The following is a 23,593-nucleotide window of genomic DNA, read 5'->3' on the forward strand; positions in this document are numbered from 1 at the left end:
GTATGTTTATATGAAATTATTATTTCATCCAAGATAGAAAATAGAGACAGGGGAGTAGATATCAAACATAGTATTATTGAGGAATAGTCCAGAATATTTCAAATCTGGACTAAATATGTTTCTTTTTAGTTGCTAGCTTGTCTTCTCTCTTTTTATTTGGGATTATTAATGATAATGCTAAATTAATGATATCATACAAATTTTAAGTAGACCTTTTATCCATAAGAAAAAATGATGAGTTCTCAAGCAAATTTACTTTTTGAAGCACCAATGTTTTCCCATTTCTCTCACTTCTACAGAAGAGTCAGGTTAAAGCTTTTCTTTTTAATAAAGCAATATTAATCATTATGTTTTTCTTTCTTTTTAAATATAGGGTAATTGCAGGGGCGTCTGAGGGCTCAGTCAGTTGAGTGTCCGACTTTGGCTCAGGTCATGATCTCAGGGCTTGTCGGTTTGAGCCCCACGTCGGGCTCTGTGCTGACAGCTCGGAGCCTGGAGACTGCTTTAGATTCTTTGTCTCCCTTTCTCTCTGACTCTTCCCTGCTCACGCTCTGTCTTTCTGTCTCTCTCAAAAATAAATAAACATTAAAAATAAAAAATAAATAAAAATAGGGTAGTTGCACAGTTCTCAGTAGCCATCTTCTTGCCTATGGCAGAAATAAAATTCTATGACTAACATAAATACCTGAAATGTACATATCACATTTTAAAAAATAACTTCATTAATTAGATCTGTGGAATCATAGTCTCTAATATTTACCTGATGGAATATTTTAACAAGAATAGACAAGTGGGGCACCTGGGTGTTTCAGTTAGTTAAGCATTCGACTTTAGCTCAGGTGATGAGCTTGCAGTTTGTGAGTTCAAGCCCTGCCTTGGGCTCTGTGCTGACAGCTCAGAGCCTAGAGCCTGCTTTGGATTCTGTCTGTCTCTCTCTCTTTCTCTCTCTGTTCCTCCACTACTTGCGCGCTCTCTCTCTCTCTCTCTCTCTCAAAAATAAAAATAAAGATTAAAACATTTTTTTTTAACGAATAGACAAGTAATTTGCTGCTGGAGAGCTCTAGTCCACCCATCTTATCTTATAAGCCTTCTGTTGAGCATGTGTTAATTAGGTCGTGATGAGGAAAACTCACCCAGAAATTCTGATGTGATAATTTTTAGGGCTTCCATAACTTTTGATATCTTTCAATATGCTCTCTTTTTCTCTTTTTAATGTGTTTTAGATGGGGGAGGGGCAGAGAGAGGAAGAGAGAATCCCAAGCAGGCTCCACATTCAGCATGAAGCCCAATGCAGGGCTCCATCTTACGACCATATGAGATCATGACTTGAGCTGAAATCAAGAGTCAAACGCTTAACTGGCTGAGTCACCCAGGCACCTCTACTCCTTTTATTTTAATTGAAGAGTGTTTAACACAAAATATTACATTAGTTTCAGGTATATAACATAGTGATTCAAAATTCTATAGATTATGCTATGCTGACGGCAATTGTAGCTACCATCTGTCATAATACATCACTATTACAATACCATTGAGTATATTCCGTATGCTGTGCCCTTCTTCCCCATGACTTATTCATTCTATAAGTGGAAGCCTGTGCCTCCCACTTCCCTTCATCCATATGCACCCCACCCCTCTTCCTTCTGGCAGTTATGAGTTTATTCTCAGTATTTATGGATTTCTTTCTGTTTTTTGTTCACTTTTTTTTTTTTTTTTTAGATTCTACAAATAATTGAAATCATGTGATGATTTTCTTTCTCAACCTGACTTCACTTATTTTAGCATAATATTCTTTAGGTCTATTCATGTTTTCATAAATGGCAAGATTTCTTTCTTTATGGTTGAGAAATATTCCATAGTGTGTGTGTGTGTGTGTGTGTGTGTGTGTGTGTGTGTATACATACCTACATACATGCTACATCTTCTTTATTTATATATCAGTGGATACTTGGGTTGCTTCCATATCATGGCTATTGTAAATACTGCAATAAACATAGGAGTGCACATATGTTTTCAAATTAGTGCTTTCATTTTCTTTAGGTAAATACCCAGTAGTGGAATACTGAATTGTATGGTATTTGAATTTTTAATTTTTTTGATGAACATCCAATCTGGTTTTTACAGTGGCTGCAACATGTTACATTCCTACAAACAGTGCACCTGGGTTTCTTTTACTCCACATTTTCACAAATACTTGTTATGTCTTGCCTTTTTGATACTAGCCATTCTCACAGGCGTCAGGTGATATCTCATTGTGGTTTTGATTTGCATTTCCATGATGATGAGTGATGTTGAGCATCTTTTCATCTGTAGGCCAACTGCATGTCTTCCATTACTCTATAGGCTCTATTCTATAGTGCAGCTGCACCTGAATGCAATCACTTGAAAGAAAATTATGCTCGAAATATAATGATTAGAAAGCCCTAGACAATTTGAAGTCAGTAGAATAGCACACACTGAACTTCAAAGAAATAATTTATATAAATATACATGCTACAATATCCTTTTCCTCCTTTCTCTAGCCAAAGCGTTTCCAATTTATTGACTTTTGGGGTAGAGGAATATTGACACTCTTCTCATCAAAATCACCTTGTCTGCCCTGTTTTTTAGTTATTAATAAAATTCAGAGACTATTAGTTTTCACCATCTATTAAACATAAAAATTGTTGGGCCGCCTGGGTGGCTCACTTGGTTAAGCGTCCGACTTTGGCTCAGGTCATGCTTTGCACACTGACAGCTCAGAGCCTGGCTTTGGATTCTGTGTCTCCCTTTCTATCTCTGTCCCTCCCCCCCCCCCCCCCCCAGCTTGTGCTTGCGCGCTCTCTCTCTCTCTCTCTCTCAAAAAGCATATATGTATATAAATATTTAAAAAGTAAATAAATAAATAAATAAAAATAAAAATGGGTTTTTAAATGTTTTAGTGTATGGCCTATGATCCAAATCAATAAATATTAATTTGGCTATTCACATTTATTGAGCAATAAATTCATATGTGAGATACTCTACAGAGTATCGATCAATAGGGCCCTATTCAATAGTTTTAAAAACTACCTATCTTGTAGCATGACATTTTCTGCATTTAGTACTTTACACAATATTCTAGTATCAATAAAATGCATGGTTCCAAGAAAAAAGAAAGAGACCATCTATTAAGTTTATACAACATGGATGTCATGGGTATCACAAAGAAATATAACTTAAACACTATACTAACTAATTGAGTAGCTAAGAAAAGAGAACATGAAAAAAATACAGTAAGATATTTGATTTTTAAGTTCTTTGCATATAAACACAGTTATGGCTATAAAAACAAATCATGGCTTGTTTCAGAGCTACAAGATAAAAAACAATCTATTTGCTTCTTCTTTGTTCATTTAATTTGAAGCCAGGCAGAGAAAGAGAGCCCATTCTTAGCATCATACCATGGACTAAATTTTGGTTTGCCTTCTTTTCTAGCCTCCCTTCATCTCCTTTTCCTTTGTATCAGTTAAGTGCATAGTGACCATTTTCCTCCTCTCATCCATTTAAGGTCAACTGACTTTCTAAAATCCTCCATCATGTATATTTCATGGTCTTTTAGAGACTTCAGTGTTAAAGAAACTTATTCATAATATATACTTAATCACATATTTGAAAAATTAGTATTTTATTTTTCTAGAATAAGAGATGATTTTTTTCTAAAGTTTTTTGTCATGTATCAGTAAACTAAAAATGAGATTGAGTGATGAGGGAAGTTGTGGCCCAAATAAATTAAACATAAGGGGTATAGGTATTAGTCTGTAGGGAGCTTGGTAGGGTACAGGTGCAGGGAGCAGGAAGAAAAGATCATAGGGTCCACAGAGACCTACCTTCTTGTTTTACTCATTCTCTATGTGTTAAAAATATACCCACTGACACTTGAAGGCTTAGAGCATTATCCGACTCAAGCTCCTAGGCCAGTTGTTTTGTTTTGTTTATTTACTTTTGTAAGTAGGGATGGCTATAAATATTTTTATCACCAGCTTGTTGCAAGATCGTGCACAATACCCACCCAAACTGTACAGTTCCCATGTTTCTCTTGTGTCTCAATCTTAAGACAACCAAATCCTTCTTACCAGTTAGTGCTAATTTTAACCCCATCTCTTATTCTTCTCCTCTTGCTCTGTCCTTTCTCATCCTCAAGTCCTACAAATGCATATTTTATCTTTTCTGGCACTTCTGACATTTAAGTTTGTGTTTAATGATTTCTTGCCCTGATCTTCAGTATCTGACACCTTGCAACACTATCATTATCTTATTTCTACCTCAAGTTATAATGTTTCTGACAAGAGTGAATCATTGCAATAGAGCCTCTTAATAGGGGCATTACTGTGGCAATAAAAGATGTAAATCGCAGTCCTAAACAACCTAGAAGAGCAATCATGAAACAGTGATCAATGATTAAATGAACTGCACATATAATTATATACATATAAGGTCAGATGAATCACTTGAGCTGAAAAGGACAGGGAGTATTTTAGAGAAATACAATTTGAATAAGGAGCAGATCAAGTTGTGAAAGTTTTATAGCAGGTGGAGCAGGTTGAACAAAAGTACAAAACAAAGAAAGCATATACATTTAAGGAATAAAAGTAATAGTAAGCAATACTTGTAATAATTGCATCGTTACTGATCCATCCCTTGTAGGGCATACTGTTTTAGGGGTTTAGTCCCTTTTATTTGATGGGGATAGATTTACATTGAATACAAACAAACTTTCATTTAATGCTTTGTATAATGATTAATAATGAAGCTCCTAGGTATATCTCTTAAAACTCCAGGCTTTTATTATTTAAAAAAATTCAAACATCCCCTGTAGGATCTTATGAATATATATTTTTAAGTTCTTTTTATTTTAAGAGAGAGAGAGAGACAGACAGAGAGTAGAGGGGAGGGGGAGGAAGAGAGGAAGAGAGAATCCTAAGCAGGCTCGACATTGTCAGTTGTCAGCGCAGAGCCCCACACGGGGCTCCATCTCATGACCTTGAGATCATGACCTGAGCCAAAATCAGGAGTTGGTCGCTTACCTGACTTAGCAGTGTAGGTTCCATCCCTCACTCCCACCCCCTGCTGGATATTCTAAAATGACTATAACCATAACATGTCTGAAATTGAAATGTTTCAGAATTTCCTCAAAATATGTTTGTTTTTCACTTTTTCCTAACGTAAGTTACAATAGCAACATTCACCCAGTGCTAAAAACTTGAAACATAAAATTACTTTGGATACTTACTTGTTTTTCAGTATTCAAATCTAATCATTAAATTCTTTTGTTTTTATCTATCATCTCTCTTGCATGTGTCTCTTCCTCTCTATGCCCCTGCTTCACCCTTGACTTCTTGGCATTGCTTGACTAAACTGTCGTGAGATCCTCTTACCAGATCTAATGCCCTTAGGCTGTCATCAGATCCAGCTCAGTTTTTACCCAACTGCCAGAGTAATAGTTATAAATTCAAATCTGATTTTGTTGCTTTTTTTTGACTTTAAACTTCACCATTTATGAAACATAGCAATCAGCTCTGCAATATTCCTGTTAGTAATAGTGCATGCATTATTAATATCAACAGTAATCATGGGGCTGACCCCCATTTCTCCAGGAATCTTTTTAAGTTACTTGTGCATATTGTTAAGGTTATTCTAATAACATAGGCTGTAATTTCATTTAAGTGGGAAACACTATATCATGAATTTTTCACTTATATTGCCAGAAAATATATGAAAAAGTTACCATTCTGTTCTTTAAGTCCTATAACATTGTCTTCTTGCCCTTTACTCATCCTTATGGCAATTATTACTTTACCCCAAATTAGCAAACTGGTAGCCCCCAGGTAGAAATTGGTGCCTATAAATATATTTAAAAGTATTGGTCTATAGTTAAAAATCATGAGATTATAAATTAAAGTCTTGGTTTCTAGCTTATCTTGAAAAAAATTGGAACACTAGAAATACTATATGAACTTTCTTAGAAGATGATGGTTTTCTGGAGCCGAGGGACCACTGCCCCTTTTAGATAGTCTGACTATTCCATTTGCCCTCAATTTAGCCATACAGCTTAATTCTACTTATCCATACTCTGTCGCTCTAGGCATTTGGGTGTGGGACTCCTACTCTACCATAGACTATAGAGAAACAGAATGCTTGTCTCATCCTTTCCAATATTAGATGGAAAGGATTTTAATGAGCCTGGTTTCTCAACCTTCTAGCACTTTCAGTTCTACTATGGTAATGGTAATATTGTGAATGTTCAAGAAGTGAGTTTTGGTAGAATTGAATGATACATGTGAATGAGGTACTGCAAAATCTTCCCAAGCTGCCTAGAAACATGCATTTTCTTCTCAACTTGATCAAATGTCTTGCCTCCCTCATTTAATTGGTTTAGTTAACCATCTGCATATTTATTTTCCTCTGTTTATCCAACCTTGCTTGGCTTTAATTGAATGTTCCTGGATGGCAGAGTTCATGCATTTTAATGCCCTTTGTACCATGCCCAGTGTCAAAAAATGCACTGGTAGGTGTAATTGCTAAATAATTCCAATAAACACATGCAGGAAATATTTCTGCATCCTTTTATTTCAATAGTAATTAAGCGATTAAATATATAGATAACTTAATAGCCTTATTGGCAATAATAAACCTTTCAAAACACTAATTTAAAGCCATATCAAGTTGAGACTCAACCAGAACTGTATTAGTATCTGTAATTAGGGTCATTGTAGATCAAAGGGTCTCCTGTGGCCGCTAGAAAGAATGAATCTCCCAGATGCAACAAATGATAACATTAATGGTTTATGCTAAGAGAGATTTGCCTGAGACTTCTGATGTCCCGTGACTAAGCTGCAAGAATGTGTTTCTTACACGTGTACCATCATCAGCAAGTCACTTTGTATCATCAGTGACCTGCTCACAACTCTCTAAATTCAGAGAAGGTTCAGCAGCTTGGGCCCCTGAAAAGGTATTTGGAAAGTTTCCCAGTTTATGTGCTGTATAAGCTGGAGGCAGTATAGTGATAATTAATAAAGTGCCAGACTGGATAATTGTAGGAACTGTAAAAGATACTATAAAATGTTGTTACCGGAGGCACAGACACACCTGTGAATGTGTGAAGTTAATTTCTTTGAGAAACATCACATGAGAGTGGATGAGGACGACAGAGGTGAGATGTTCTTTAAATAATTCAGAAGGGAAGCTCTCTTCCAAAACGTAAAGAAAGGAACTCCTGCTGGTGAGATAATGCAGGATTTATTTAAGGAGTTTCTCTTATATTCTCTTTTTATACATACTCATCTTCTTGCGCAATTTTTAAATAAATAGTAAACCTCGCTTTATTGTGTAACAATACACCTCTTGACACTGTAGCATTGAAAGACCTGATCTTATTTTCTCAATGTCACCCTAAATTCTGTGCAGACAAATTTCCATTAAGTTTTCCTACACAGTAAGTTAATGACAGAGAAAGGAAGAATAAGAGTGAGGATACCGACCTCATAATATTTTCATTAGGAATATTGAGGACTATTGAGATTTGCTAAATTATAAGAAATTTACAGAGCTGATAATAGATCAGTGGTAGCTCTCTTTCTATGATTTTTTGTTGTTAGTTCCATTATTATTGAAATGAAAACTAAAATCCTTGAGGTGAATTACTGCCAATGACTATTCTGATCTTCTTTTGAAGTGTCTTATACATGGGCTGTATAAGATAGATGTATGGAGGCAAAACTCCCAAATCTTAATATTGCCATATAACAGTATTTTTTCCCAGACCATTGCATTCTCTTGTGTATCAGGCTTAGAGATTAACTATGTTATTCTAACAATTTTCTAACACCAGCTGGGTGTCCTATAGTTTGATTCAATTCTAACCACCCAGAATTAGTGCAGACCCTACCGGTTAAGGATTTAGTGCCTGCCCCCACTTAAAATACCAGCTGCATGTCCCAAGTCCCTAGGCTACCTGCATTTCAGACTAACTTGGCTGTAAATTTGGTGGTTCCCACAGTCCTCCTTCAGGTTTGATAATTTGCTAGAATGATACAGAAAGTGCTGTACTTATGAATACTCATTTATTTTAGAGAATACAAATGAAGAGCTAGATGAAGAGGTAAATAGGGCAGGTCCAGAAGGGTCCCAGCATAGTCTCTGTCTCTGTGGAGTTGGGGGATGCCACCTTCCCAGTACATTAGTATGTTTACTAATAAGGAAGCACCTCCAAATTTCATCATTCATAGTTTTTTATTGAGCTCTCATTACCTAGGCATGATTATCATTGGCCATGCAACTGAACATCCCCCATCCCTCCGCCCACCCTGGCCTCCAATTAGGGTTAAAAGTTCTAATCTTCTAGTCAGGTGGTGGGCACCCCCTCCAGAAGCTGTCTAGCCACTCTTCCCTGGCCTCTACCCCTTGAGTCATGTCATTCCTATACACCAAGCATGGTTAAAATTATTAATAATAAATGACACTCCTTTCGCTCAGAAAACTACAAGTATTTTAGAAGCTCTGTGCAAAGAATCAGGAAAAAAGACTCAATATATTTTTTTTTATTATACCACACAAACTATTTCAAATATTGATTAGGCTGAGTTTCTTGTCCTTTCCATTGTGTTTTGAGGATTTCTAAATTTAAAAACCTTGACTTCTCTTTTTTCCATTTTTAAAAGAGTTCAGTCTTATAGAAATTGGCCTGACATAAAGTATACAAAATTATTTACATATGTATTTCTCTGCAGAAACTATGCAAACTAGTTTGCCTAAAATGCATATACGGTTTATTTTATTTTTTGTATTTTGTAGACTTTTGACGCATTAACTCAAATTGTTTGCCTTTTCTTTGCATCTGAAATTAAATATAATCTCTATTTCAAATCAAATTATTTCTCCACTCTCAATATATTTCTTTTTCACTTCATTTTCAATTATTTCTGATAGTAGGCCTATTCAATGATAGAATTGTAGGCGCAAAATCAATCAGGTGCAGTGTAGTTATAATCAAGTATAATCAATATTTATGTTTTAATTAATTTTACTATGGGAGTGTCCTCTAAAGAGACCCTGTCTTTAATATAAGTATCTTCTTTTAAATACAAGTATGAAACCTATAAGGAAACAAAAGTAGAGACAGAAATTATGATACCACAACATGTTACTCTTTCTTCCTTCCTTCCTCCGTCCTTCCCTTTCTTTTCTTTTTTTTCTTTTCTTTCCTTTCCTTTTATTCTTTCTTTCCTTCCTTCCTTCCTTCCTTCCTTCCTTCCTTCCTTCCCTTCTAACTTGAAAATATAAAAGCATTTTGGTTACTTAAAAAGTTCAGTAAGTTTTTGCTTTTTTCTTATGAAAATATTAACATAGTCTTCACATGATATACATAAAAAAGATATGCTAGAAAATTTTCTTCCTAATGAAATTTGTAATATGGCCTCTCCAAGTTTATATCCATCGGAATAAGTATACATACATACATGCATATTTATAATAGAAATCAAAATGCCTTTTCCACAGAGTTATGATGAGAATTCAGATCTTTTTAAATATATACATTAAATATCCAAATGCATATTAATGTCTCTGTTATTAAGGTTTTTACTGCTTTTGTAACTGCCTTTTTTTTTTATTTCTAGGTAACCTTCAAAGCCTCAAAACATTCAGTTTCACCCGATTTAAAATATGTTCTTCTGGCATATGATGTCAAACAGGTAAAGAAGTGATCTTCTTTGAAAATCTTTCCTTGTGATTCATTCAGGTAACAAGTCATAGTTTTATTTGGTCATCTACTCCTCTAGAAACAATTTGACATATCCAATAGCTGCAGGGGGGTACTGATAACCGGTATTGCACAAGAGAGGTTTGGAGAAAGTGTCCTGTCTTCCATACCTGGCTAGCAAATACCTGCAGCAGTCTACTAGGTCTACATGCTTCCTAGTCTGTCGCTTTTAGAGGGGAGTGTGGAAGGTGTATAGCAAATTGGACAAAGTAAGCCTTTTGCCATTTTCAGGACAGCCTTATTATATATGCAAGTGCTTCATGTATGTATAGATTAAGGAGTTTGCTGATGGCTGTGTCCTGAGATGCAGTGTACATAATGGGAAGGGACTGGTGAAAACATTGATTCTGGTTGTGGTCAATGAATTCTTTTGTGGTATTTGAGCGTAAGCCTGTGGTTGTAGAAAATTCTGAAAGCGGGTCAAACCAAGGAATCAATTCTGAACAAATAAAATGCTCTAATTGCAATTAGCATTTCATTATTCTGTGTCAGCTCTACAGCACACAATTAGAACAATATGTATGGTTGTTGAGTATTTTGTGTTTAGATATAATTTGCACTGTTAAGAAGCAAAGTAAATGTTGAAAGGCAATTCAGCAGATTAGCTTTTGTAGAAAATAAATGATTGGAAATCATTCAAGAAATTTTTATGTGCTTTAAGACAATAAAAATTTATAGACTTAAGACAGAAGTCCTCATATAAAGCATTGAAAGCCTTTGAGCACATAAAATTTCACAGTTCCAAGGACCTTCTAAGTAATTATTTTAGTCTTTTAGTATTTTGGAATATACATGCACTATGTTTTTAGACAAGTTTATATATTTTCATTTAAAATAACTAATTTACACTGCAGAAGGTGGGAGATTATGATCAAAGATCTCTTTTCCCATTATAAATCTTGGCCTTTTTACTTTACTTTTGTCCTGTTCCCTGTATTCATTGAGATTTGAAATATACATGTGATAGGAGAAAAACATTTGTTTTATAAACAAAATATTACAATTTCCAAGTTTTTAAATAATATTAATTATCTAAACATTTTTAACTTCATATAAATCTGTATTAAACTGTTAATGAATTTAAAAACAAAACAGGTTTTAGTAGCTACCATAATCAAGACTATGTGGAATGAGCAGGGGGATAGACATAGACATCAAAGAAATAGTTTAGAGAACTGGTAAACAGATCCATACAAATTTGACGGAAGTGCAAATGTAATTCAATGGAAGAAAATATTTTTTTCAGTAAGTGTTGCTGGAGTCATTGGGCATCCATAGGCAAAACAAACACACAAGCAAAAATATACTGATCTAGGCCTCACAGTATATCAAAACTCAGAATGGAGTTGGTCTGTAAAAGAGGATGAAAATCCAACCTACAGGCTGGTAGGAAATATTCGCTACTCCCATATTCAACAAGGACTAATATCTAGATTATATATAAAAACTCTCAAGACTCAAAGTTACAAAAGACAGAACAACTATACAGTCTTGTGTGCACGTCCACGCAAGATTGAATCATCTAATTCAAGAAACATACAAACAGAGGTAATATGACACAAACACTTGTATCCACTGTTTACAGCATTGTGTGAGGTGTTAAGGAAGTGATAGTATGGAAGAATAGAGAAAATTTCCATTCAAGATGATCATGGTGGGAAGGGAAGCCTTTGATGGTAATTGAAGAGCAAATAGGTAAAGACGAACAGAAAAGCATCCCACATGGGCAATAACATAGGGCTTTGTGGAACTAGCATTACATCTTGGAGGGATAGCAGTCAGTTCAGACTAACTAGCCTACTGGTAAATAACAAAACTTTATACCTAGTGGAGCCCAAATTATAGAAGAACTTGAATTCCATTTTATTCCTTACAGTTTATACTGAGATGGCCATTTGGGAGCTTTGATGGTTTTAGAGTAATGAAAGGCCATGATTTAATGTGTGTGTCTGTGCGTGTCTGGCTGTGTGTGTGTGTGTGTGTGTGTGTGTGTGTGTGTGCGTGCACATGTGTATAATGCCCATTAACAAAGACGGGAAGAAAACAGTCATACAAAATGCAACCACTTAAATGCATCCACTAAAATTATTTTGGTGTGTTTTATTCATTCCTTTTATCCCCTTTATGTGTAAAAGTAGGTAAACAGGAATTATCATATATTAAGCATTATTTGGGGCAGGCTGGAGTTGGACGCTTAATTGACTGAGTCACTCAGGTGCCCCAAAAGTAACATTCGGTAACTGAACTGAAATTCACAATAGTCAACACAAAATAAGCTGCTTTAAAGTGTACGATTCACTGCAATACAGTACATTTACAATGTTGTGCAGCTATCCCCTGTATCTAGTTCCAAAACATTTTTATCACCCAAAAAGAAATCCCTGTATCCACTAATCCATCAGTCCCCATTGTCCCCATCACACCATTTGGTAGTCACCAATCTGATTTCTATTTCTGTGGATTTACCCATTTGGATATGTAACATAAATGAAATCATATGGCATGTGACCTTTTTGTCTGGCTTTCTTCACTTAATATAATGTTTTAAGTTTTATCCACATTGCAGTATGTATTAGCACTTCATTTTTTATGGTTAAATAGTAACCCTTTGTATGTATATATCACAGTTTGTTTATTCATTTATCCTTTGAGCAATATTTGCCTTATTCCCACCTTTTGTCTATTAAGTATAGTGCTGCTGTGAACATTTGTACACATGAATTTCCTGAGTGCCTCTTTTAAATTTTCAGAGTATAAATTGAGGTGTGGAAGTGCTGGGTAATATGCTAATTCTGTGTTTAACTTTTTGAGGAACCACCAAACTGCTTTCCAAAGTGGCTGCACCATTTTATATTCCCACTAACAATGTATGAATCCTAATTTCTTTGTATCCTTGCTAAACACTTGTTTTTTCCATCTGTCTTCTTTTTTTATTTTGTTTAATGTTTATTCATTTTTGAGAGAGAAAGAAAGAGAGAGACAGAGTGCCAGCAGCGGAGGGGCAGAGAGAAAGGGAGACACAGAATCTGAAGCAGGGTCCAGGCTCTGAGCTGTCAGCACAGAGCCTGACATGGGGCTCAAACTCAAACCATGAGATCATGACCTAAGCCAAAGTCGGATGCTTAACCGTTTGAGCCATGCAGGTGCCCCATTTTCTGTGTCTTATTATAAACTATCCTGAGTGTACGAATTGGTATCTCCTTGTGGTTTTGGTATTCACCTCCCTAATGACTAGTGATGTTGAATGTATTTTATATGCTTGTTGGTCTTTTGTATTTCTTTTTTTGGAGAAAGGACTCTTGAATTCCTTTGCCTATTTCTTTATTCTTTTTGTAGTTGTGTTTAAGAGCTCTTTTATATTCTGGACAGTAGACACTTATATGATACATGACTTGAAAACATTTTCTTCCACTCGGTAGATTGTCTTTTCCCTTTCTTGATAATGTCCTTTGATGCGTAAATTTGAAAAATTCTGATAAAGTTTAATTTATCTACATGCAAGCTCTTGAAGTTGTATTTAGGAATCCGCTGCCAAACTGAAGGTCATAAAGTTTTATCCCTATGATTTTTTCTGAAAGTTTTATACTTCTAGTTCTTATATGTAGGTTGTTGATTCATTTTGAATCAATTTTTATATATTGTGTGAGATAGGTTTCCAAGTATAACACATTTTAAGGCTCCTGATATAGCTGGAAGCACTGCTTTCCAAAATCGTCACGTTGCTTTATACTGCCCTTAGGCAATGTGCGGCTTGTTACATTACCATCTTTACCAACTTAGAACTGTATTTTAAAGAAAAAGTAATTATTAACTTGATTATCTACTGATCAAATACATATACACATTATCACCCTCTCTCTTTCACACACACACACACACACACACACACACACACACACACAGAATCAGTATTCGTTTTATATAACTATGCAATAAATTGCCCCCAAATTAGTGACTTTTTAAAAAGAGCATTTATTGTACTCTGTTTCTGTGTAATGGGAATTTGGGATTGGCTTGGCTGGATGGTTCTGACTCAGCATTTCTAGTGAAGTTACAGTCAACCCTGAGCTGGGTCTTCAGGCATCCGACAGCTTAACTGAGGTTGAAGAATATGTTTTCAAGGTACATCATTCACTTGGGTTTATGTAAATTGGTGCTAGCTTTTGGCATGAGGCTTCAGGTTTCTCCCTAGGGACCTTTCTAAAATACTGCTTGAATGTCCTAATAACATGGTACTTGGATATCTCCAGAATGCATAATACAAAGGATAAAGGCAGAAACTTAAAGGTATTATATAATCCTTCCTTAGGACTTACCTGTTACTTTGAGGGTGCCTAGGTGGCTTAGTCAGTTAAGTGGCCAAATCTTGATTTCAGCTGAGGTCATGATCTCAGGGTTCATGAGTTCAAGCCCCTGTGTCCAGCCCTGTGCTGACAGCACAGAACCTGCTTAGGATTCTCTCTCACGCTCTCTCTGCCCCTGTCCCACTCACATGCTCACTCTCTCTCTCTGAAAAATAAATAAACATTAAAAAAAAAAAGTTACCCATTACTTCACAGACCTTTTGTTTTAATTTGATTTATTTAAATAACAAAAAATAAAAATAAAAACAGTTCACCCATTTTTCCTATGTCCCAATCCCATGTCTAGCAACTACCAATATATTCTCTGTATCTATGAGCTTAGTGCTTGTAATTAAATTTTTTAATATTCTGCATATAAGAGAGATCATATAATATTTGTCTTTCTTTGTCTTATTTCACTTAGAATAATGCCCTCAATTTCCATCCATGCTGTTACAAATGGAAAGATTTAATTTCTATGGCTGAATAATATTCATATACATATGCACGCATATGTGTGAATATACCTGTTGAACCCCTCTAGTGTATTTTTCAGTTCAGTTATTATATTCTTCAGCTCTGTGACTTCCTTCACTACTTTCGTCTATTATCCATCTCTGTTGACATTCTCGTTGTGTTCATCCATTCTACTTCTCGGTTCAGTGGGCTCTTTATGAGCATTACTTTGATCTCTTTATCAGGTAAATTTACTTAGCTCTGTTTTATTTAGTGTGTGTGTGTGTGTGTGTGTGTGTGTGTGTGTGTAGTTTATCTTGTTCTTTCATGTGGAACATATTCCTCTCTTCTTTATGTTGGACTCTATGTTGGTATCTATATATGAAACAATCACCTTGTCCAGTCTTAAGAGATGGGCCTTGTGTAAGAGATGCACCTTGTTGTTCAACCCCGCCTGAGCTCCTGGTTGTCTCTCAAATCTCTGCACTTGTCCAAGCAGCCTATTATATTTTAAAAACATTCTTAGTAGCTGAGGCTATGCCAATACCTGTCAGCATCCCAAAAGAGAGGATCCTAGCACTTCGATTCAGGCTGAATGGAAGACAGACCTCAGGCAGCAGCTTCTTAGAATATGCCAATATATATATTCTGTGGTGGGCCTGCAAGTGTAAAAGCCATGTGATCCAAAGGTGTACTTTTTCTTTTCTTTTTATTTTTCTTTACTTTTTTTTTTTTTTTGGTCACAAAGGTCAGTTCTAATTCAGTGCAGGAGACCACTAAGAAATGAGGATTTGGGGGACCATCTTAGCAGCTGGCTAACTTAGTCCCTTATTTTCTTATTTTATGTATGTATGTATGTATCTATCTATCTATCTATCTATATTACACACAAAGTATAATCACTCTTTCCGAGGTCCCTCAGATTTTCATCCATTGCAGTTCAGCATTTTTGTTAAATCAGGTCCAGATCTTGAGAACTTTCCATAGGCATGGCTCCTTGGCTATCGTTCTCTGAGTATATTTGTATATTCATACACAAAATTAAATGTATTTATATACATCCATATAGATATAAAAACCACACACATATTTCCTAGTTATTTATATCTTATGTATTTGAATACTGGTTTAACTAACATTCTCAGCACCTATTTTCAGTTTTATTACCTTCATTGTGAGTAATGTATTTATGTATGCCACTCCTTTTTCTTTTGTTGTCTTTGTGTATTTTTTAAGCCACATGTTTGTGTAATTCAATGATAGGTTTTATTATCTTTTTTAAACATAATGTTTAAAAAATATTTTGCCTTTAATTTTATTTTTCTTAAAAGAAAGTTTGAATTTTGTGATAAAATTCATCTTTTACTTTGCTATGTTTTTTTTTTTTTTTTTAGGCTTAAAAACATGTCCACCAGTATGAAAATACATCATTGTACTTTCTCCCCCCTCTTTTCTTGGTTTTTATGCATATATGTTTATTCCATCCTATTTTCAATTGTTCATGATGGTGATTAAAACCAATCTTCCTAAAAAGTCATAATAATGGAAAATACCTCTCTTTTGTATAAATTAACATTGATAATAGTCACTTGGGAGGACCATAAAGGAATATTTTCGATGTATTATTAGGAGGCCACACAGCACAGTTGAGAAATGTAACCTGACTCATGATTACCACACATGTCCTCAGCCTCAGTTTCCCCATTGCTGTTATAAAGAGGAAGAAAATATGAATACTTCTCAAACTTACTATATTGAATAATTGCCTGGTATGAAGGGAAAGTCATGTGATGATAATTCTACCTTAAGTAGATATCTGTATCTGTGTATCTATCTGCCTACCTATCTATACATGGTGGATTTTTAATTTTTGTATTGGATCATTTCTCTGATCACTAATTTTTCTATTACCCTGTTTCTTCTTTGACAACTAGTTAAATAAGAGATTGCAGTAGAGGGGACAAATTTTTGTTGAGCACTCATATTGTGCCTATCATATGGGAAATGTATGTATCAATTTAAACCTCCCAACGTTCTTGCTTGTTGGCCAGTGATAACATTTTTTACAGAGGTAGGAGTCTTGGAAATCTAACTAACTTAATGGCCCCACCTCACCATTTCAACACTGGGACACTATCCCATCTTTCTAGGTCCAAAGCCCCTGGTCTTTTGATCACACAGCCATTTTGAAAGTCTTTATATATCTTCATAGCTTTATTCTGTATGCTGGAATAATTATTTTCTCATTCATTTGAAATCATATCAACTGTTCTAATTAAGTAATTGCAAGACAAATGGTACTTTTATTTGCAATGTTCATGCAGCATTTATTATGCTTCTCCAGCCTTGTGGCTTACATTTCATTTTTGTATCTGCTTCTTAGAAGGTTTTTTTTTTTTTGTTCCTTTTTTTTTTTTCCAACTGTGGAAAAAGTTTTTTTATCAAATATTAAAAAAAGAAAAAAAAAAAAAAAAAAAAAAAAGAAGAAATTATGTTAATGATCAGATTATTTGTGGTTAAAAATTGGCTAGTCGTTAACATTTCTTGTATGAGGCAACGTTATTTTTTGTTATTTGAGTCATAAGTCACAAATAGTTTCAATTTAAACATTTAAATACATTTATTTTATTTTTTAATGCTTATTTTTGAGGGGGGAGGGGCAGAAGGAGAGGGAGACAGAAAACCTGAAACCTTCTCCACACTGTCAGTGCAAAGCTCATCGTGGGGCTCAAACCATCAGTGCAAAGCCCATCTTGGGGTTCGACCCATGAACCCTGAGATCAGATCATGACCTGAGCTGAAGTCAGACATACTAAGTTACCTAGGCATCCCCAAATCCAGTTTATTTTATTTATTTTCACAATATGTTTGAAACTATTGGTCCATTTAAATTATTTAACAGTTGCATGGGGCACCTTGGTGGCTCATTCAATTGAGCGCCTGACTTTTGCTCAGGTCATGATCTCCCGGTTGGTTGGTCGGTTTGAGCCCTGCATCAGGGTCTGTGCTGACAGCTCAGAGCCTGAAGCCTGCTTTGGATTCTGTGTCTCCCTTGCTTTCTCTCTTCCCCTCACCCGCTCATGCTTTGTGGCTCTTTTGCTTTGCCCCTTCCCCACTCACGCTCTGTGTATCTCTCTCTCTCTCAAAAGTAAACATTAAAAAATATATAAATTATTTAACAATTACATTTTTAAGCCATCCTTGAGAAATCAGTAGTGTTTTTATATACACATTTTTTAAGACAAACAAGTAGAAACAAGTATTTAAACTCATTTTCATTTGTAGTTTCCTTATTGTTTGGATTAAAAATACACATTAAATGGACTAATTAATAGTTAAATTAACCATTTATTTTACATTAACTCCCTTTCTTATTGTGTCTTATGTTTGAGGTCAGAAACTTTAATTAAATTTACTGTCATTTTAGCATAATTAGAACTGTCCTTTTTCATGATGGGCCATGTCTTGAGAATAAGCTTTTTCTGAATAGAAAAGTTAAAAACTGAATTAATCGCTTAAATAGTATCTAATAGAAGGAACACATAAATTATATATGTGATACAGTTGCTGTGTTGTTGTCTGTCCTCCAGAATTGATGCTCTGCAAAAAAAACAGTATTGTTATCCTCTAGAGTTGGATGCATTTATTTCCCTTTATGTCCCTAGTTACAAAGTTACTAGTTTGTAACTTTGTAGACAAGGCCCGCTTTATGATAAATATCTATTTTAACTAAGATGTAATCACTGTAAAGTGAATCCTGCATGCGCTACTGCCTGAAAAAGTAACTCGTCTCTAGTGAATTATCTAATTAAATTCTGAGCCTTAATACTTCAGTGCTTTACAATTACAGGCACATATTTAAGAAGTCTGTGGGAGTGCATGATCTGGTCATGGGATTATCTAAGCTATTAAACTTCATACACTTGGGGCACACAAATATTTCAAATAACCCTGTTAATAGTAAACTCAGGGAAATTTCAGCCTAGGAAAGTGACTCTTTTCAAATACATGGGACTTGAAGTTGACCCTGAGAGCCTCCTGCCTCCAGAGCCCATAGAATGCACCTTCCATGTTCTCCTGTAGCTGCTGCTACAAAAATGTCTTCCTAGTTAACCTTCTCCTTACTAGAGAGAGATTATAAAGTATGAAATGTATATTAATGTCAATTTTGGATTATTTGTTGTTGTTGTTGTTGTTGTTGTTTAAAGGAGAAGAGTCCTAGAAGGGAGAAGGAAGGGAGGAGAGAGGTGGGGAGGCAAGGCAGCAGGCAGGCAGGAAGGAAGGAACCTAAGCTTTGGAAAACAGTAGTTAACAATTTTTCCCTTTTGCAGTAGCTACTAATATATTTTTTGGTTTATCACTAATTCAACTGCACAGCATTTATTGTGTTTTGCTTTTGAAATAGTAGGTTTATTATAGAGAATCTGAAAATTCTGAAAAATATAAACAATGATTCTAGTGCCTATATTTCCCTCTTTTAGAGAAAACCAGTGTTAATATATTGATTTATCTTCTCTAAATCTTGTTTTTGTCATACTTAAGTGCACTCTTGCCAATTATAGACAAAAGCGTTAGAATACATTGAGAAATACTATATTAGCAAAACACTGTCACACTAAGTGTTAAGATCATGTTCTGGTGACCCAATGCTGTATAATTAACTCAAAAACTTGGTAGTATAAAATGGGGAATTTATGATTATTATAGATTCTTTGGGTCAAGAATTCTGGAAGGGCTTGGCTGTGCAGTTTCCACTTGAGGCCTCTTATGTGATTACTTTCAGATGTCACAGGGGGCAGGGCTGCAGGAGGTCAGGTAGAGTTCCTGGGGCTGGTGGGCAGGAGGCTGGGCCAAAGGGGAGGAATAGCATCCGAAGGGCAGGGATCATTCTGCTCATGGAGCCCCGTGCCCCCATGTTCTGTCCTCCCAGGTCCTCTGCCCTGGGCTCCCTGGCCTCGGGCTATTCCAAGTTTAGCTCAGATCCTTCTCCCTGGTGGCACCTTAGCCTGTAGGCCTCCTACAATCTAGGCACTCATGTGTGGCCACAGCTGCTGATGGGTACCAATGAGTGGTACACCTCCAGACTGATCGGGCAATTGTACTGAGCCCCGAGGCTACTGTTGCTACCCATGGGCCTCCTCTGCTCACCCTCATGCCCCTGTGGCTGCCTATGCTGAGCCTAGCCCCTAAGGCTGTATCACATCCCTATTTCTGGGCCAGCACCCTCCCTTCCCCCACCAGCTGCCATCATCCTTGGCCCAGCCCATCCTGGCCTGCTTATACATGGATTTTTTTCAATAAATATATGTATAGTACAATAAATGTATTTTTTTCTTTTGATTTTCTTTTTTTTTTTCATGTTTGTTTATTTTTGAGAGTGGGAGAGAGAGTGTGAGTGGGGAAGGGCAAGAGGGAGAGGGAGACAGAGGATCCGAAGCTGGCTCCAGGCTCTGTGCTGACAGCATGGAGCCCCATGTGGGGCTCAAACCCAGGAACCGTGAGATCATGACCTGAGCTGAATTTGGAGGCTTAACCAACTGAGCCACACAGGCGCCCTTCCTTTTGATTTTCTTAATAACATTTTCTTGTCTCTAGCTTACCTTATAAGAAAAATATAAATGTACAGTGTATATGTTAATTGACTGTTTCTGTTATTGGTAAGCCTTCAAGTCAACAATAGTCTATTATTTAAGCTTTTAGGGATCTGAAAGTTTTGGGGGATTTCCACCCCTGGGTGAGGTGGGCCCCTATAACCCCTGCATTGTTCGAGGGTCAGCTGTATTTCTTTCAGTGTATACAACATACTGATTCAATATTTGAGTATATTGCAAAATGATCACAAAAAGTCTAATTAACTACTTATTTGGGTAAAACTAGTTAACTAATTTATTTTGGTAAACCAGTTTTAAATAAATAAAGGAATTCTTATCAAACTGTAGAATGAGCCAATCAAAATGGCAAGTTGATTTAGTAAACTACAGAGTCAAGATTACAGATAATCTGGAGGTGGGTATGCTGGCACATGTCAACAGGCACCTACCAGTGGTTAGAATGAACTTGAGCATGTGTTTTATAACAAAAATATACTTCTTAAAATATAGTATGAGGAATAGTAACTGATAGGCCAATTTAGATATTTTCATTGACCATATGCAGTGTGAACTTAGATTGTCACATGAACTTTAGAAACATTGATATAATTTTAGGCTGAGCTAATAAACTATCTAAAACTGTGCTGTTTGGTACTGTAGCCACTGAACATGTGGCTATTGAGCACCTGAAATGTGCCTAGTCCAAATCGAGGTGTGTCGTAAGTATAAAATACACCAGATTTCGAAGGCTTAGAGAAAAAAAAAAACAAGGAAAAATGTAAAACATTAGTAAAATGTCATATTCTTGACAGATTGAATTAATGGTTTTGATACATTGGGTTAAATTAAACATCTTAGTATGTTGATTTCACTTAGTTCTCTTTATTTTTTATTAACATGGCTACAAAAAATTAAGCTTATACATGCATGGTTTGCATTATATTTATGTTGCTTGGTGTTGCTCTAGAACACAGGAGGTAAATATTCTAGTGTTTGAAATGCCAGTTAAAAGACACCTGAGATGCTGTCCCTTAATGAAGACTATATACAAGGAGACAATCATAATTCTCAAAGATTTAGCAACTATAATGAAGGAATTAGAAATGTAGCTATGGAAAGAGAAAACATGGCAAAATATGGGGAGGATGGTATCTATTATGAGTGTTGAAAGGGCCGTCACAGAGAATAGAAATTAGATGTGTTCCTTAGTGTAAAACTAAAGCCAGGGATATTAGATGGTATCAGGACTGGCAGATTTTGGCTCAGCACAAAGAAGATCTTTCTGACAATGGTTTGATAAAACCAGGGCGAGTATGGGAAGGAGCACACCTACTTTGTTTAGAAATTTTTAAAAGGGTGGATAGATCATGTGCCTGGGTGGTTCACTTGGTTGAGTGGCCAACTCTTGATTTTGGTTCAAGCCGTGATCTTACTGTTAGTGAGATCGAGCCCTGCATCAGACTCTGCACTCAAAGCACAGAGCCTGCTTAGGATTCTCTCTCTCCCTCTCTCTTTCTGCCCCTTTCCTGCATGTATGTGTTTCTTTCTCTCAAAATAAATAAATAAACTTTAAAAAAAGTGGATAGATAACTCTATTATAGACATTGTGCAAAGAAATCTTACATCTTTTTAAAAGGTGGATGGGTAAACTGTGGTGGGATAGGTCAATTACAATATCTATCATTAACCCAAGACAAATAGTAGATTTCCCTCTGAAATATAGTATACCATAAACATAAAAAGAAAGATAAATGTGTCTCTTTGGTATGTTTGAAATTTTGCAGATTGTACAGTCCCTGATTTTTCTTGGTACAGACTTGAAACAAAATCAGATTTGCTTTATTTAGTCATATCTATTTTGAAAAGGATCAAATAGAAGATAATGTTTCATAAAACGGTAATAATAGTGGGGTGCCTGGGTGACTCAGTCAATTAAGCATCCAACTTTAGCTCAGGTCATGGTCTCACAGTACATGAGTTTGAGCCCCGTGTCAGGCTCTGTGATGGCAGCTCAGAGCCTGGAGCCTGCTTCTGATTCTATGACCCCCTCTTTTCTCTGCCTCTTCCTCACTCACACTCTGTCTCTCTCTGTCTCTCAAAAATAAATAAATGGTAAAAAAATAAATTAAAAAACAGTAACAGTAGTGAATCTTACTAGAAATAGGAAAAAACATATGCACATATAGAAAGAAATCCACAAGTAGTGTTTTCTGATTATACCAGGAGACAGCAATATTATGATTCCTAATTGGAGTTTATACTAATTAACTTCTCATTGCTTTTATGTTGCCTATTTAACAAATAAAAACAGTTAAAGATTGTGAGTTGGTAAATTAAGCAGCCCAAAGATAGTGTGTGGTGTGGGGGGCCTCTTAATTAGCCAAATGAAAGAAGCTTAGCATTTCACAATAAAGAGGGACTAGAAAATACAATTAGAGTATGAGGCCATGCATTTTTGAAAGACCTCAGCCAGAAAATGACCAAGGCTTATTGTCAGAAAATTGAGACTTGATTTTCAAGAGCAAAATGTGTGTTTATATATAAGAATTAATTCAGTGTACCTGAAACATAATGAAGTATTGCATACTCGTACTTAGTTTTACTTACTTATATTTAATGATGTTTATTTTTTAATGTTTATTTATTTTGAGAGAGATGTGGGGGGGGGGGGACAGAGAGAGAGAGGGAAGAGAGAACCCCAAGCAGGCTCCACGCTCTCAGTGCAGAGCCTGATGTGGGGCTTGATCCCACCAACCATGAGATCCTGACCTGAGCCAAAATCAAGTCTTTAAACTGACTAAGCCACCCAGGGGAACTTAATTAAGTTTAATTTAAATGTATACACATTTTCTCCCCTTGTGCTTTTGAGATTATAGAAGGCTCTAACTGGAGCTTAATCTGTGTGGCATCTCCAACACCAAGTACCATGCAGTGGTACTCTTCTGCCGTTTGTTTCTTGAATAAATGCATAGCTCGGGAAAGAAGTGGTCAAAACTTCATCACTCAGGGAGAGAGGATGCATTCCTTGCTGCTGCTTTTTTCCCCTCTGCTTTTTCTTTTTAACAACTATTCAGCACCCTGTCTCAAAATAAGAGATCCTTTACATAGATGATGAAAAGCCAATGGTATTCATCTGAAATTTGATCTTTTTAAAAGAGATTCATTAAATAATTGATGTTCTTCACATATAATTTTTCACCTTAAACTAGTTTTATCACATAAAATGTTGCACTCAAATTTATGAATAGGGACTGATTGACATGACTTAATCACTCTTTCTTTCTCAATAGAAAAATGCCTATGATATTTCAAATGCAAAATATTAATTTCAATATAAGGATATCACTTTGTCATCATTACTTTGCCCTACGTGTGGAATTGAGGAACAGATATTTATTTACTTATTTTTTTAAATTTTTTTAACG

The 23,593-nt window shown here is 35.7% G+C and overlaps 1 protein-coding gene across 1 annotated transcript in view; it reads left to right on the top strand.

Moving 5' to 3' along the window:
- DPP10 (dipeptidyl peptidase like 10) overlaps positions 1–23,593 on the top strand; it is a 331,482-nt gene that overhangs the window by 17,394 nt on the left and 290,495 nt on the right. Inside the window, exon 2 of the mRNA XM_049615726.1 lies at positions 9,636–9,710. Within this exon, the coding sequence (XP_049471683.1) occupies positions 9,636–9,710 (75 nt within the window). The remainder of the gene's footprint in view (positions 1–9,635; positions 9,711–23,593) is intronic.

The sequence above is a fragment of the Panthera uncia genome (assembly GCF_023721935.1).
Source record: "Panthera uncia isolate 11264 chromosome C1 unlocalized genomic scaffold, Puncia_PCG_1.0 HiC_scaffold_3, whole genome shotgun sequence".
NCBI classification, from domain to species: Eukaryota; Metazoa; Chordata; class Mammalia; order Carnivora; family Felidae; genus Panthera; species Panthera uncia.